At 46.4% G+C, this 13,947-nt stretch overlaps 1 protein-coding gene across 3 annotated transcripts in view; it reads right to left on the bottom strand.

Annotated features, from left to right (window-relative positions):
* Positions 1-8,495: 8,495 nt before the first annotated feature.
* The window catches only part of LOC115466859 (dynein light chain Tctex-type 1-like), a 79,990-nt gene continuing 74,538 nt past the window's right edge, over positions 8,496-13,947 (bottom strand). For 2 of the 3 annotated variants that reach the window (XM_030198417.1, XM_030198418.1), the window contains exons 4-5: positions 12,962-13,039; positions 8,496-8,947 (exon numbers count right to left, since the gene is read on the bottom strand). In XM_030198417.1, the coding sequence (XP_030054277.1) occupies positions 8,877-8,947; positions 12,962-13,039 (149 nt within the window). In that variant the 3' untranslated portion in view covers positions 8,496-8,876. The remainder of the gene's footprint in view (positions 8,948-12,961; positions 13,040-13,947) is intronic. The other variant, XM_030198419.1, reaches the window with a different exon arrangement.

The following is a 13,947-nucleotide window of genomic DNA, read 5'->3' on the forward strand; positions in this document are numbered from 1 at the left end:
AACCTGGAGCAAAACTGTGGGACTTTGTTGTTGAGATGAGTGGCAAAAAAATCCACCGATGGGGTGTCCCACTTTTGGAAGATCTTATAGGCTTTGCCTATATTGAGAGATCACTTGTGTGGTTGCAAAACCCTGCTCAGTCTTTCCACCAGGCATTTATCCTGTCCCAGAAGGTATGTGGCTTGAAGGTCCATCCCATGAAAAAGGGCCCACTGCCTCCTGACACAAGGGGTAGGATCCCGTACCCCCCTACTTGTTCACATAAAACATTGCAACCTGGTTGTCCATTTGGATGAGAATAATTTGGTTTTGCAGCCAATCTGAAAGCCGTTAGAGCATTCCAAATGGTCAGCAGCTCAAGCAGATTAATACAAATCTGTTTCTTGAGCTGACCAGGTCCCTGAAACCCATGAGCTCCCCAGCCCGGGTTAGATGCATCCGTCGTTAGCACCTTCTGTAGCGGTGGAATTTGGAATAGTAGTCCCATAGTCAAATTTGTCCAAATTGCCCACCAGAGAAGGGCATAAATCAACCCTAGGGGAATCTGGATGGTGTCCACTAAGTTTCCAGCTGCCTGAGACCCCTGGGAAGCTAAGGTCCACTGGGCTTCTCTCAAATGGAGATGTGCTGTGAGAATGACATGCACTGTTGAGGCCATGTGGCCTATCAATCTCAACATGGACCTATGTTGATCAGTCTCTGCTCTGGTTTGTGAAAGAAAAGCCTGAGTCTGCAATGTATCTATCAGGGCTCCTATGTACTCCAACTGCTGGGCTGGGAGCAGTTGGGACTTTGGATAGTTTATAACAAATCCTAGCAACTCCAACACCCAAATAGTTAAGCACATGGACTCTGATACTCCCTTCTGCAATGTGCTCTTGACCAGCCTGTTATTCGGGACGTGAGCCCTTGAGCCCAGGCCGAAGCCTAATATAGGATTCTGGCCAAGGCCTAGGGTAGACCGAACAGGCCCTATGTACCACCCCAGCCACCAAGCCCCGCACACACACAACAGCCAACAGGCACCACCAGAAAATGGGAGATATAGCATTCAGGTGGGCCTCACGGCCGATCGGGAACCCACTCATGCAGAGTCCAAGCAAGTGGGCCTCACAGCCGACCGGGAACCCAGTCACACTCTGGGAAGAGAGAAAGAACAACAAGGGTTCCCCACAGAACTGGAGCACAAGCAGCACACACATTGCAGGGTAAAGACACAAGGCAAAAGGGTGAGAGGCAGAAGCCTCTAAAGGTATACAAGGCTGTTCCACAGGGCAATCAAGAATACAGGAAGCCCTAGAAGGGAACACGCTAGGCTTGTACCACACAGCAGGGGAAAAGGGAACCAACTATGGGAATACACTCTAGGCTGAACCATTCAGCACACAGGGAAAGGGGAAGCCACTCAAGAAATACTCTAAGGTGTGCCACGAGGCACCCAAGGAAAAAGGGAAATCACACACAGGAATACACTAGGCTCCACAAAGCAGTCACACACAGACCAGAAAAGGAACACTGCTCCCAGGAAACAAGAGACTAGGGCCAGATGCACTAAACTAAACGAGCCATTAACGAGCAAGTAGTAAACCCTGGCATGCACTAAAGACTTCTCCGAGCCATTTTCCAACGACGGTAGCAGCAAACGAAAACGGAATGCAGATGAACAAATTGTGTAGAAACCCTATTGTAATGAGATGCACTAACGCTTTCCGATTGCCTTAACGCTGGAAAATCTAACGAGAGCTCTGTACCTGTCGTTGGGGCTGCGCGGGATTGAAAATGTTACAAAAAAAAAAAAATTGGGGAAAAAAAGTGCTCATCCTTTATGGACGTGCTTCACTCAGCTGAAAGAACTGGAAGTCTCTCACAGCGCGTTTAGGTCAGCCCCCCCCCCCGAGGTCGCCGCCGCTCCCCCCTCCCCCTGCATTGAAATGACAACTTCCCGCAGCCCCGGCCTCCCCGCCATCCTCCGCACATCCGTGGCCCCGCCCCGCCACCCCCCCTGAGGTTGTTGCCGCCGCCCCCCCCTCCTCCCGTCCCCCTCCATCTGCCACCGGGCCAAGCCCTCACAGTGCCTCTCACCTCCGTGTGAAGGCACTGTAGCAGGCAACAGCTGATCGCTTCCCTTCGGACTTCCCTCCTTTTCTCCCTGGCCCACCCTCGTCTGACGTAAGTAACACGTAAGTAACATACTTCAGACGAGGGCGGGCCAAGAAGGAAAGGAGGGAAATCCGAAGGGAAGCGATCAGCTGTTGCTTGCTGCAGCGCCTTCACATGGAGGTGAGAGGCGCTGTGAGGGCCCTGCCCGGTGGCAGACGGAGGGGGGCAAGGCAGCGACGACCTCAGTGGGGGCGGGGCCATGGGGGGTGCAGAGGATGGCGGGGAGGCCGGGGATGCGGGAAGCTGTCATTTCAATGCAGGGGGGAGGGGGAAGCAGCGGCGACCTCGGGGGGGAGGGGTAGGGTTACCATTCGTCCGGATTTCCCCGGACATGTCCTCTTTTTGAGGGCATGTCCGGGGCGTCCGGCGGATTTTGCCCGCACGCACGTCCGGATTTCTGTACAAACGTGGACGCGGGCAGGCGCGTGCGTGCGGTGGGCGGGCGATCGGCGCCGTGGGTCTGGTCTCCCGTCCCCTCCCCTTCCTTACCATGTTCCCTGGTGGCCTAGTGACGTCTTCGGGGCAGGAAAGAGCCCCCTCTTTCCTGCCCAGAGCGCTGCCTCCCCTGTCCATCATCCTTCTCGGTCTGGCTGGGGATTCAAAATGGCCGCCGAGAGTTGAAGTCTCGCGATGCCGCTTCAACTCTCAGTGGCCATTTTGAATCCCCAGCCAGACCGAGGAGGATGCAGCAGGCAAGGGCAGGCAGCGCTCCGGGCAGAAAAGAGGGGGCTCTTTCCTGCCCTGAAGAGAAGACGCCATTAGACCACCAGGGCTAGATAGTGAGGGGGGGGGGGTATGTGACGGACGGGGGGGGGGTATGTGATGGGGGGCGGGAAGGGGACTATGTGACGGGGGGGTCGGGGAATAGGGGGCGGAACGAGGACCCGAAAGGGGCGTGGTGGGGCGGGGCATGAGGCGTGGCGGGGTAGAGGGGCGTGACATGTGTCCTCTTTTTCAGAGGACACAAAATGGTAACCCTAGGGGGGGAAGGACAGTCCTTTTTTTTTTATAGTGAAGGACATCCATAAAGGACGTCCTTGGCATGTGCAGAGCAGCCAGCATAACGCTTGGCTGCTCTGCGCATGCTCGACTGGCCGAGTGTTTACCGATGGAATAGAGAATGCAAGTGAGCTACAACGAGCAGCTCATTTGCATTCCCTTTCCTTGATGCATGCCCGTTCCTTACCGATTCGCTTAGGGAATCAGTAAGGGAAGGGCTCTAATGTTTTTTTTAGTGCATCTGGGCCAGAGTCAGCAAACAAAGAGAACTAAAACAAACAAACAGGAGCAAAATACAGGGACAAGGGGAACTGCCAAAGGGAGGCAGAACCACAGGGAGCAGAGCCCAAAGCTCAGCACAACAAAGGGAACACAGAGAGAGAAAGCTAAACAAACAAATTGAAGGATACAAGGCAAAAGCTTACCACGGAAAGCACAATGTTAGAGAAGCTGAAAGTAGACCAGTTGTGGAGAAGTGGGGCAATCAAGGTCCTGCTGGGGAAGCCCAGCACACACACACCTAATAAACAAGCACGAGGAGAAAGGCTAAACTCCAATGGAAACACAAGCCCCAAGCACAGGCTGGCTTCAGCTGAGCAAACAAAGCAATCAACATTAAAGCAATGAATGCAGGGAAAGGCAGTCTTAAATGGATCAGGCTTCTGACATCTGCTGGCTCAGCCCCTGACAAGCCAATCAGGAGTGAGTCCCAAACATTCCCCTGCCTATCCAGCAGAATCATAACACAGCCATCATTCAGATAAGGAAACACATACACTCCCAGCCTGCTTAGATAAACCGCTACTATCGCTAGATGTTTGGTGAATATCCTAGGAGTTGACACGAAGCCAAATGGCAGTACACGGGGTTTGGGGGGGCACAAGGAAGTATCTGGAATACAATTACTTCTCTTCTTTCCCTGGTGGTATGGGCTCAACTGCATTGGCCTGGATAAGGGCGGAGATTTCCTCTACAAGTACTTGCTTGTGCTGAGAACTGCTGCCAGTGAAGGGTGTAATTGAGATGGACTATTTGAAGAACCCACCGGTTAGAGGTTACAAGGGGCCGCCTGTGATGGTAAAAATTCAGCTTCCTCCCAACCAGAAGACTGTCCGAGATAGTATCTTGAAGTGTGGATATGCTCTCCTGGAGCCAGTCAAAAGCTGGCCATTTGCTTTGACTGTGGTGCCAACTAGGACTTATGAGGTTGGGGTTGGCGGGCCTGGGGATGCTGGTCCTAAAACAGCTGGGCAGAGTGGAAGGGTGTTGGGAGCCTACGCCTTTGAGAATAATGGAGGGGAGGAAAAATTCTGGACATGGATGGAGGGGAGAGAAGACAGAGGAAGGAGATGCACATGGATGGAGGGGAGAGAGGAGAAATGCTGGACATGGATGGAGGAGGAGAGGAAAAATGTTGGACATGGATGGAGGAGAGGAAGGAGATGCATATGGATAGAAGGGAGGGAAGAAAGAGGAAGGAGATGCATACTGACGGAGATGAGGGAAAGGGGAAAGAGGAAAACTACACATGGATGGAGAAAATAGGCAAAAGCTGGATCCACTCTATTCCTCCTCCAGTCAAGTCCTCGGAGGACCCAGCTTTTACCTATGGATGTAGGGCAAGAAATGAAGAAGAAAGGAGGAAAGTAAATGGAAAGGAAGCCCTGGAAACGGAGTTAAGAGAACAGATAGAGAGCAGCAGAATCAGAGAGTGGGACCAACATGATCAGAAAAACAAAGTCACTAGACAACAAAGGTAGAAAAAAATCATTTTATTTTCACTTTAGTGTTTGGAATATGTCCAATTTGTGAATTTACATCTGCTGTCTTATTTTGCAATGTATAGCAATGTGTTTCTTTCTGTTTTTCTGGTATTGTGCTGCATGCAGAGTCTAGCTTCTTAGGATTTCGGGTTAATTTTTAAAGAATTTGTAGAGGGGCTATCTCTGTTCTGCATGTGTGACTACAAGTCTAAGTATCTGAATAGGGATCTGTTTGTTAGGTTCTGTTTTTGCCAGCCTGCCGGTTTGTCCAGATTTGTGGACAAATGGACAGGCTGGCGGGTCTAGGGGTGTCCTATCCTCCCCTCCCCTTACTGTACTGCCCTGGTCTAGTGACCTCTGTCTCTTGTTGCCTCCGGTCCCGGTGCCAATTCAAAATGGCCACCAAGAGTTCAAGGGGCGACTTGCAGAAGTCTTGCAAGGTCACTCTCGGCAGCCATTTTGAATTGGCGCCGGTACGGGAGGCAGCAAGACAGCCTGCAGCCACTCCGAGCAGGAAAGAGGGTGCTCTTTCCTGCCCCGAAGTCACTAGACCACTAGGGCAGTACAGTAAGGTATGGGGAGAGGAGAGGAGAATAGGACACCCTTAGGGGGTGTGACAGGAGGTGGGATGGGGGTGTGAAAGGGGCAGGGCGGTATGTGACGGGTCGGGGTGAGGCGGGGCATGTGTCCTATATTTGGGGGGAGCAAATATGGTAACCCTAGCAATACCTATACTGCCAATATAAAGAGAGCTCCACAAAGGATGTGAGGGAAACTTTCAGGGAGTTTAAGCAACTGCCCTCAGAGAAATAACTGGAGGGGACCAAAAAGTCTGTAAATAAAAATACTAAATAGGAGCCCTGCTCTGATGCTGTTCACTGTTTCCCACACTAGGAACAGCCTTCAACCAACGCAGGAATTAAAAGAAAATCTTAACTAACCACAAACAGAGAGGCCTATTGGAGATTACTGCCATCAGTGCACCCACTTAGGCAAATATGGCTTTCCAGCTCAGGCAATTCCTGCTGCCTCTGTGTACAAAGTGACTGCCCTGAAAAGACTCCCTCTGATTAGAGGAAGACAGGGGAACAATGGACCCTACTGCTGAACTGGAGAGTAAACATCCCTTCTTCGGGGCAGGGTCCATCAGTGGAGATGAGACAGGGAACAAGCCAGAGATCTCCAGAGGCTGAACTTATTGTCTTATTGTCTCATCCCCATATAATACTTATAAGCCTGCTACCCTCGATACGTCAACGTATTCTCTACCAATCTTTGATAACCTTAAACTCTTAGGAGTTACTATTAATGACCACCTTACATTAGAGAGTCAAGTTACTGCCGTTACAAAGAAAATATTTTATTCTATGTGGAAACTTAAGACTCTACTTTCCAAGGGATATATTCTGCAAGTTGACGCAATCATTGGCATTGAGCCATCTAGACTATTGCAATGGATTATATGCGGGTTGTAAAGTTCAGCTTCTGAAAATACTCCAGACAGCCCAGAACACTGCAGCCAGATTGATATTCAACAAAACGAGATATGATAGTGTTACACCTCTTCGTCTGAAACTACACTGGCTCCCAATTAAGGACCGTATTACCTTCAAACTTTGTACTCTGGTCCACAAAATAATCTACGGTAAAGCCCCGGGTTATATGATTGATTTAATTGATCTTCCGGAGAGAAATAGAAACAGATCATCTCGTACTTATATGAATCTTCATTATCCAAGTTGCATTGGTCTTAAATACAAGACCAGTTACGCGTCTGATTTCTCCTACTTGAGTACTCAGCTGTGGAATGCGTTACTGAACTGTGTGAAAACGATGTATGATCATCAAGACTTTAGGCGATCTTTAAAGAGCTATCTATTTTGTAAGGCCTACCCCCTCCTTTGCTTGACCCTATTTCTTATTTTCTTGTAAGCCACATTGAGCCTTGCTTGTGTGTGGGAAAATGTAGGATACAAATGCTGCAAATAAATAAACTAAAAAGGAGCTGTCAGTTCCCCTACCAGACTTCTGCAACATATTGGCATATAGAGCAGCAGAATGAACTTGGGGGAAAGGTCAGAAGACCCCAGCCCCAGAGAAGCCCCCAGATCGGCTGATGCGATTCCCAAAACACAAGGCGCACCGCAGAAGGACCATCAGGTTCCTTCTGGAAAACCTTGCCATGTAGAACCCATCCACCCAAAATGGGTGTAAAAACTCCCCCAAGCCCGAAGCTCTCAAGGGGGACCCAGAGAGGGGTCCCAACTACCCCACCTCCAACATGGCACCCAGCCGCCTCTCCTGGAACACCGGATCTACCGCAGAGGATACCAAAGCCACTACGGTATCCGAAGAAAACCTCAAAAGGGGTGGTCTACAGACAAACGCTGAGGGAGAAAAAGCCACTTCAACCATTGGATTTGGAGAAAAAGAAGGATGAAATATGGGCACAAAACAATTCCCCCGAATCAGGAGAGGTCAGTTCAAAGCCTGAAAGGGTCCCCACAGCAGAGGCGAAGCCGCCAACGCAGCCAACAGCCAGAAAGTAGGAGCCACATTGGGAGGCACCAAAAGAAAACGGCGTGTGTGCCCGACGCCTCAGAGCAGGAATCCCACTCAGGAGAAAGGAAGTCCCTGGTGCCTGCCTGTGCCTCTGTGGACCCCGGGAACACAAGTCCCTGCGGTCACCAATGCTTGCTCACAACATAAACTTCTTATGGTGGCCTCCGGCACCAATACCGTGCATCCCCCAATGGCAGAAAAAAATGCACTCACTGGAGATGCAAAGCCAGACTTCCTGCCAACAGTGGAACCTCCCAGGCAAGACTGCCGCCAAACCAGCTCAGCAGGCTACACACACACAGCGACTCCAGAGACGCTGCCCCCAAGACTCCTCTTAGCAACCTGTGGCCCTGTTGCAGCTGCAGAGCCTGCTTCCCGAATTGCTCTTTTTTTTTTTAAACAGCTGATAACAGCAGCAAACATGAGGTCAGTTGTGGACTAGAGGTTTTTTTTTTTTTTGGTGAGGAAAACTACAGTCCAAAAGAACAGCCCAAACTCTGGGAGAAAATGGACCACGGGGTGAGGCAGGGACCCAGGCCACCAGGTATGCCCCTAAAGTTGGCACAGAGCCCAAACACCCCCTAAGCTCAACTGGCCAAAAGGTCCAAGAGCAGGCCAAAGAGACAAATCCAGGAGCTGCAGAGACACCGTCTACCACCTGCTGGAGATAGAGATATACTGAAGCAAAGGAGGAGCTGACCATCTGGTATCACTCCCTTCAGCTTTGTAATCTCTATCTCCACCTGTTGGTAGATGGACACAACCTACAAGTTCCTGGATTCATCTGCTACATATTCTAAGGAATAAACTTTTTCGGCTTTTGCTTTCCTTAAAATTGACATTTGCAGCTTTTATAGTTAACCGGTCATTTCTACATGACTTTTTTCTATTATCATTTGTCATGATTATGTAAAAAAACAGAAAAACTCAATAAATAATATTTGGAAAAAATATATACACGGTGTAAATAGGGGTATATTTATTTTTAAATTCAGCTTTTACAACAAAATAAAAGTTTACAGTAAGAACATATTTTAGTGCCACAGAGAAAAATAAAGCATCATGTTCAGAGCTTTGAGACACAGTAATAATGTGAACCTCTGATGTAATAGCCTAGAAATTTAACTAGATAAAATTAATATCATGTAACCTCTGTAATCTGCTTTTACATGTTTAAATTTATGGATGCTGAAAAATCCCTTTAAAACAAAGACGTTTGCTGCTGGTATAATGTTAGGCATATTTTCAAAGCACTTAGCCTTCCAAAGTTCCATAGGTTTCTATGGAACTTTGGAAGGCTAAGTGCTTTGAAAATATGCCTCACTGTATACTAAATAAGCAGACAAATACTGAACCTGAAAATAAACAAAACGTAAAATAATTCAAAAGAAGTCATATTCCAAGTCCAAAGGCACTGACTATACAGTACATGGTCTTATTCTCCCATCTTACAGTGCAACTTCCTGCAAAACAAAAATGAAAAGGGAATAAAAAGATTTGCAGAACTAAATTTATAAACATTACATACAGCAAAATAAGAGGATCCCTTCTCTCATAGAATGCCCCATTTAAAATGTTACATTTGTTTATACATTTTCATTACAGTAAGATATACTAACTCTCTGCCCTCCGCCACCATCTGTATGTCTCAGTTTTACTGCTTGGCTTTCTCTTCCATTCTACTGATACATCCATTCTTATCTCAATGAGGCCTTAGTTGTCATGTTGATGACACTTCTATTACTTTCTTTTCTAGGATTTATCAATGGATACAACTGCCTGGAAAGTAGGGAACAGAAGGGGTTTGGGATTTAGCTCACACCTTTTTGACTATTCAATCAAGACATGCTACACTCATGTAGAGCGCATAGTTTCCTGTCCTCAGAAACCTTACAATCTAAAAGGGTCTTTTACTAAGGTGCACACACATTTTTGGCGCGCTAAACGTTAGAGACACCAATGCATTCCTATGGGCGTCTCTAACGTTTAGCGCGGCCACAATTTTAGTGCGCGCTAAAAACGTGAGCGCACCTTAGTAAAAGATGCCCTAAGTTTGTACCTGAGGCAGTGGAAGGTTGTACACTGTCTAGGATGAATTTCTTCATAAAGATAGTTAATAAATCCCACTAAATAAATAAGGGTTAAGGGGGTAAATCTACAACTGGATGCTAAAGTTAGGCGCCAAATGTAAGCAGGTTGTATGCCTATTTTATAACAGCAAGTATGCACAAACTTTCTGTGATAGAACACTAGAGCAACTTGGCATCAACACACAGGTCTAAGGCTTGTGTAAATGTTAGTACCTAAATACTGCATGTTAGCACATAACTGACAGTTATGCACTCAATTGGGAGCCTCACCCATGTATATGCCCCTCCCCCACCTACAGTTACATGCTAAGGCAGATGTGTGCATTCTTTATAGAATACCATTGAGCACTCTATTAGCATTTACACATATAAGTGTGTATTCACCCATGTAAGTACTAGAGCTCTATAAATTTAGGCACACAAGAGGCACTAAAATTTGTACATCCTGCTAAAGAATAAGTGATTTGCCAAAGATGAAAAGAAGCCACAGTGAGATTTGAACCCTGGCTTCCCTGGTTCTCACCCTTCTGCTCTAACCATTAGGCTACTCCTTCACTCTTAAATTCTTTAAGGCTCACAGAAGTATTTTTATGAACTGGTATGACTGCTGAACTTCATGATACTCACTGTGTTCAATGGCCAACAGGAAAGCATTACTCGACTGTAGCAGGTGGTCTCCAAGGACAGCAGGATGAATATCCACATTGATGGAAGACATCATTGATGGAGCCACAATGCAGACACCCTCCCTTGTGTTCTATTTCTAGAAGCCTTTAGAAGCGATCACTTACACATGCATGTGCCTTTCTGCCCACTGTCGTCGTGTGGGGCCAAGCCAGTCTAATATACAAGTTGGAATCTAGACCCCACACAGATTGTGCAACACTGACTGCTCGAACTGACTGTAGTATCAGGTATCCTGCTCAAGGCAGTAGTAGGATGTGAATATGTGCACTGAAGACCACATCGCAGCCTTGCAAATTTCCTCAATGGAGGTTGACCTCAAATGGGCTACTGACGCAACCATGGCACTGACATTATGAGCCATGACATGACCCTCCAAGGTCAGCCCAGCCTGGGCATAAGTGAAGGAAATGCAATCTGCCAGCCAAAATTGAAATGGTGTGTATCCCAATTGCGACCCCCATCCTGTTGGGATAAAAGAAACAAAAAGCTGTGCGGACTGTCTGTGGGGCTTTGTCCGCTTCATGTAATAGGCCAATGCTCTCTTGCAATCCAAGGTATGCAAGCAGCTTTTGCCAGGATGGGCATGAGATCAGGGTAAGAATGCTGGCAAGACAATCAACTGGTTCAGATGGAACTCTGACACAACCCTTGGCAGGAAATTAGGGTGCGTGAGCAGGACTACTCTGTTGTGATGAAACTTATTATAAGGTGCATCCACTACTAAGGCCTGAAGCTCACTGAACCTACAAGCTGAAGTAACAGCCACCAAGAAAATAAGCGTCCAGGTCAAGTACTTCAGATGACAGGAATTCAGTGATTCAAAAGGAGGTTTCATCAGCTAGGTGAGAACAACGTTGAGATCCCATGACACTGGTGGAGGCTTGACATGGGGCTTTGACAAAAGCGAACCTCTCATGAAGTGAACAAATAAAGACTGTCCAGAGATGGACGTACTTTCTACACGTTGATAAGCACTAACTGAACTAAGGTGAACCCTTACGGAGTTGGTCTTCAAACTAGACTCTGATAAATGTAGAAGGTATTCAAGCAGGGTCTGTGTAGGGCAAGTAAGGGGATCTAAGGCCTTGCTCTCACACCAGACTACAAACCTCCTCCATTTAAAAGAATAACACCTCTTAGTGGAATTCGACTGTAGTCAAGGCCTAAGTGCGGCCTAGTGACATGGAAAAAGAAAGGAAATTTAAAAGTGGGGAAAAAGAAAGGAAATTTAAAAGTGGGAAAAAGAAAGGAAATTTAAAAGTGGGAAAAAGAACTAAAAAATAAGAGAAGAGAAAAGAAAAAACTCTGAACACAGGAAAAGAAGAAAAAACACAGAGTAAAAGCCACCAAAAAGCACTCAAGCTCTTTTGAACTGGGCTGTGAGGAAAAAATGTCATCTACTCCCCACAGCAGTAAAAAAAAGGAACTTGCGGTCCTGCATTATTAAGGTGGACAGGAAGGCACTTGTGCATGTGCAGTGGAGCAAATCTCTCACTCCACAAAACTGAATCCAGCTTGATATAAACTCCGAACTGGGCAATGCAGATCGCGCTACCCAACTGTGAGAATAGTAGGCCTGCTTGTCCTCGGAGAATACACATTATGAATCTACTACTTATCATTTCTATAGCACCACTAGATGTACGCAGCGCTGACTAGACGTACGCAGCACTACCCATCACTCTGCTTACTTTTCCTAGGCACCCTTTTTTTGGAATACTTTGCACCCTTATCTGCGAGCTGAGTTATCCTTGCCAAAATTTTTAAATATCTCTTTAAGGCTCACTTTTTTTGAACTGGCATTTGGAGAACAATTACCTGGACCAGTGGACCTGCATACTCCCAGCAATCAGGCTAAGAATAACTTTTATCTTCAGTTTTAGCTCTTGCTCTTGTTCTTGGTTTAACTTGAAGATGTATGTTGTGTGATAGTTTACTCTGTCCTATCTCCAATATGGCGCTCTTTTCTTTTTATGTTATTTTATTTGATTGTAAACTGCTGAGACCTATTTGTAGAACTGACGGGTTATCAAGTGACCAATAAACATAAACAAGAATAGGTCCAGAAAAAAAGCCAAAGAAATTAAATGACTCACTGATGACAAATAACCAATTGGGTGCATTAGGCTTACCAAGGCTAAGAGAGGGCTGATGAAAAAAAAAGAAATCAAACTTATAAGCCTTTGACAAACTTAAGTGGCTATCAGGGAAAGAGGGACCCCGCACAACAGCAACATGACTTATATAAGTGAGAAAATGGAATAGTGGCAGGAAATACCTCAAAACATCAAATAGATGTGAGCTGACAGGGAGCACAAGAAGATTCCAACTCTTCTGCTCCACAAAAAAATGACCACTGGATAGGTCCCACACAACAGTGGCAATTGGGAAGGTGTGTGCATCTATAGTGAATGCTCTTAGAAGTTTTTCTAAATCTGGAGAGCTGTTCCTGTGTGAGGTTCATTGGATGATGTCACCCATATGTAAGGATATTAGGATCCTGTTTGTCCTCAGAGAAACACACATTTTCCAGAATCACAATTGGAAAAATTCAGTTACCAGTCGAAGCATGGACAGAACTATCAAAAGCTCTAATATAATTTTTGATTAGGAATATTTTAAATATTCTCATGTCATATTTTAAACCTGTGATACAGTTATCCTATAAAGGAATTAAATTAGGGTATTAATACTCTATACCATCAGTGGAGTTGTCCCAGAAGCATGCACTTGCTTTATGCATCCCAGCACCGTTCTTTTGCATAATTACACAGGTAACTGTTAATATAAAGAAGAAAATTATTAGCCTAACCACTTCAGTGACAAATGAATGTGTACAAACCTATATAAAGCAAGGCTGCTTAGCTGTAACAGGTGTTCTCAGAAGACAAGAAGTTCACAAGTCAACCAAGTGGATCAGTGATTGTGCCACTGTTAAATGGGCAATCCTTCCAGAGCTTCCTGGAAAAGTTTTCACTTCTAGAAGGTACTTTTTTCACAGAGCACCTAAGGGAGTCAGAAGGCACTTATTTTTGCACTATTTTATAAAGATAGAAACAGCAACAGTACTTACTTTTTCAAGGCTTAGAGATTAGCAGGTAAAGCAAACCTACTTCCCTGTAGCAGGTATTCTCTGAAGAAAGCAGACCTTATATTCCCACAATTTGGGTAACGCAGTGCCATGTTGCCCAGTCTGGAGCTTATAATAAGCTCAACAGAGCTTTGTGGAGCGTGAGACAGGCTCCACTGTGTATGTGCAAGTGCCATCCCACCAACTGCGAGAGCTCGGTTACTGCAGTAAAATACTACAGCATAAAAAACGAAAAAATAGGAGACAACTGCAAGGGGAGGTGGGAGGGTTTGTGAGAATTTAAGGCCTGCTCTCTCCTCAGAGATTACTTGTTACAGATAAGTATATTCACTTTCTATGAGGACAAGCAGGCCATTAATTCTCACATCTAGCATCCAGACTCATCGAAAACAACAAACGTTGGTCAACTGGGCCTCGCAACAATGAGGAAGACCTCAGACTAACCTGAAACAATATACAAACTGAGTGAGAGTGCAGCCTGGAACAGAATAAAACAGGCCTAGAGGGGTGCAGTTGGATTCTAGACCCCAACAGATTCTGCAACACTGTCTGCCTGAAACGACTGTTGCGTTGGGTATCCTGCTCAAGGCAGTGA

The sequence above is a fragment of the Microcaecilia unicolor genome, chromosome 3 (genome assembly GCF_901765095.1).
Source record: "Microcaecilia unicolor chromosome 3, aMicUni1.1, whole genome shotgun sequence".
NCBI lineage: Eukaryota > Metazoa > Chordata > Amphibia > Gymnophiona > Siphonopidae > Microcaecilia > Microcaecilia unicolor.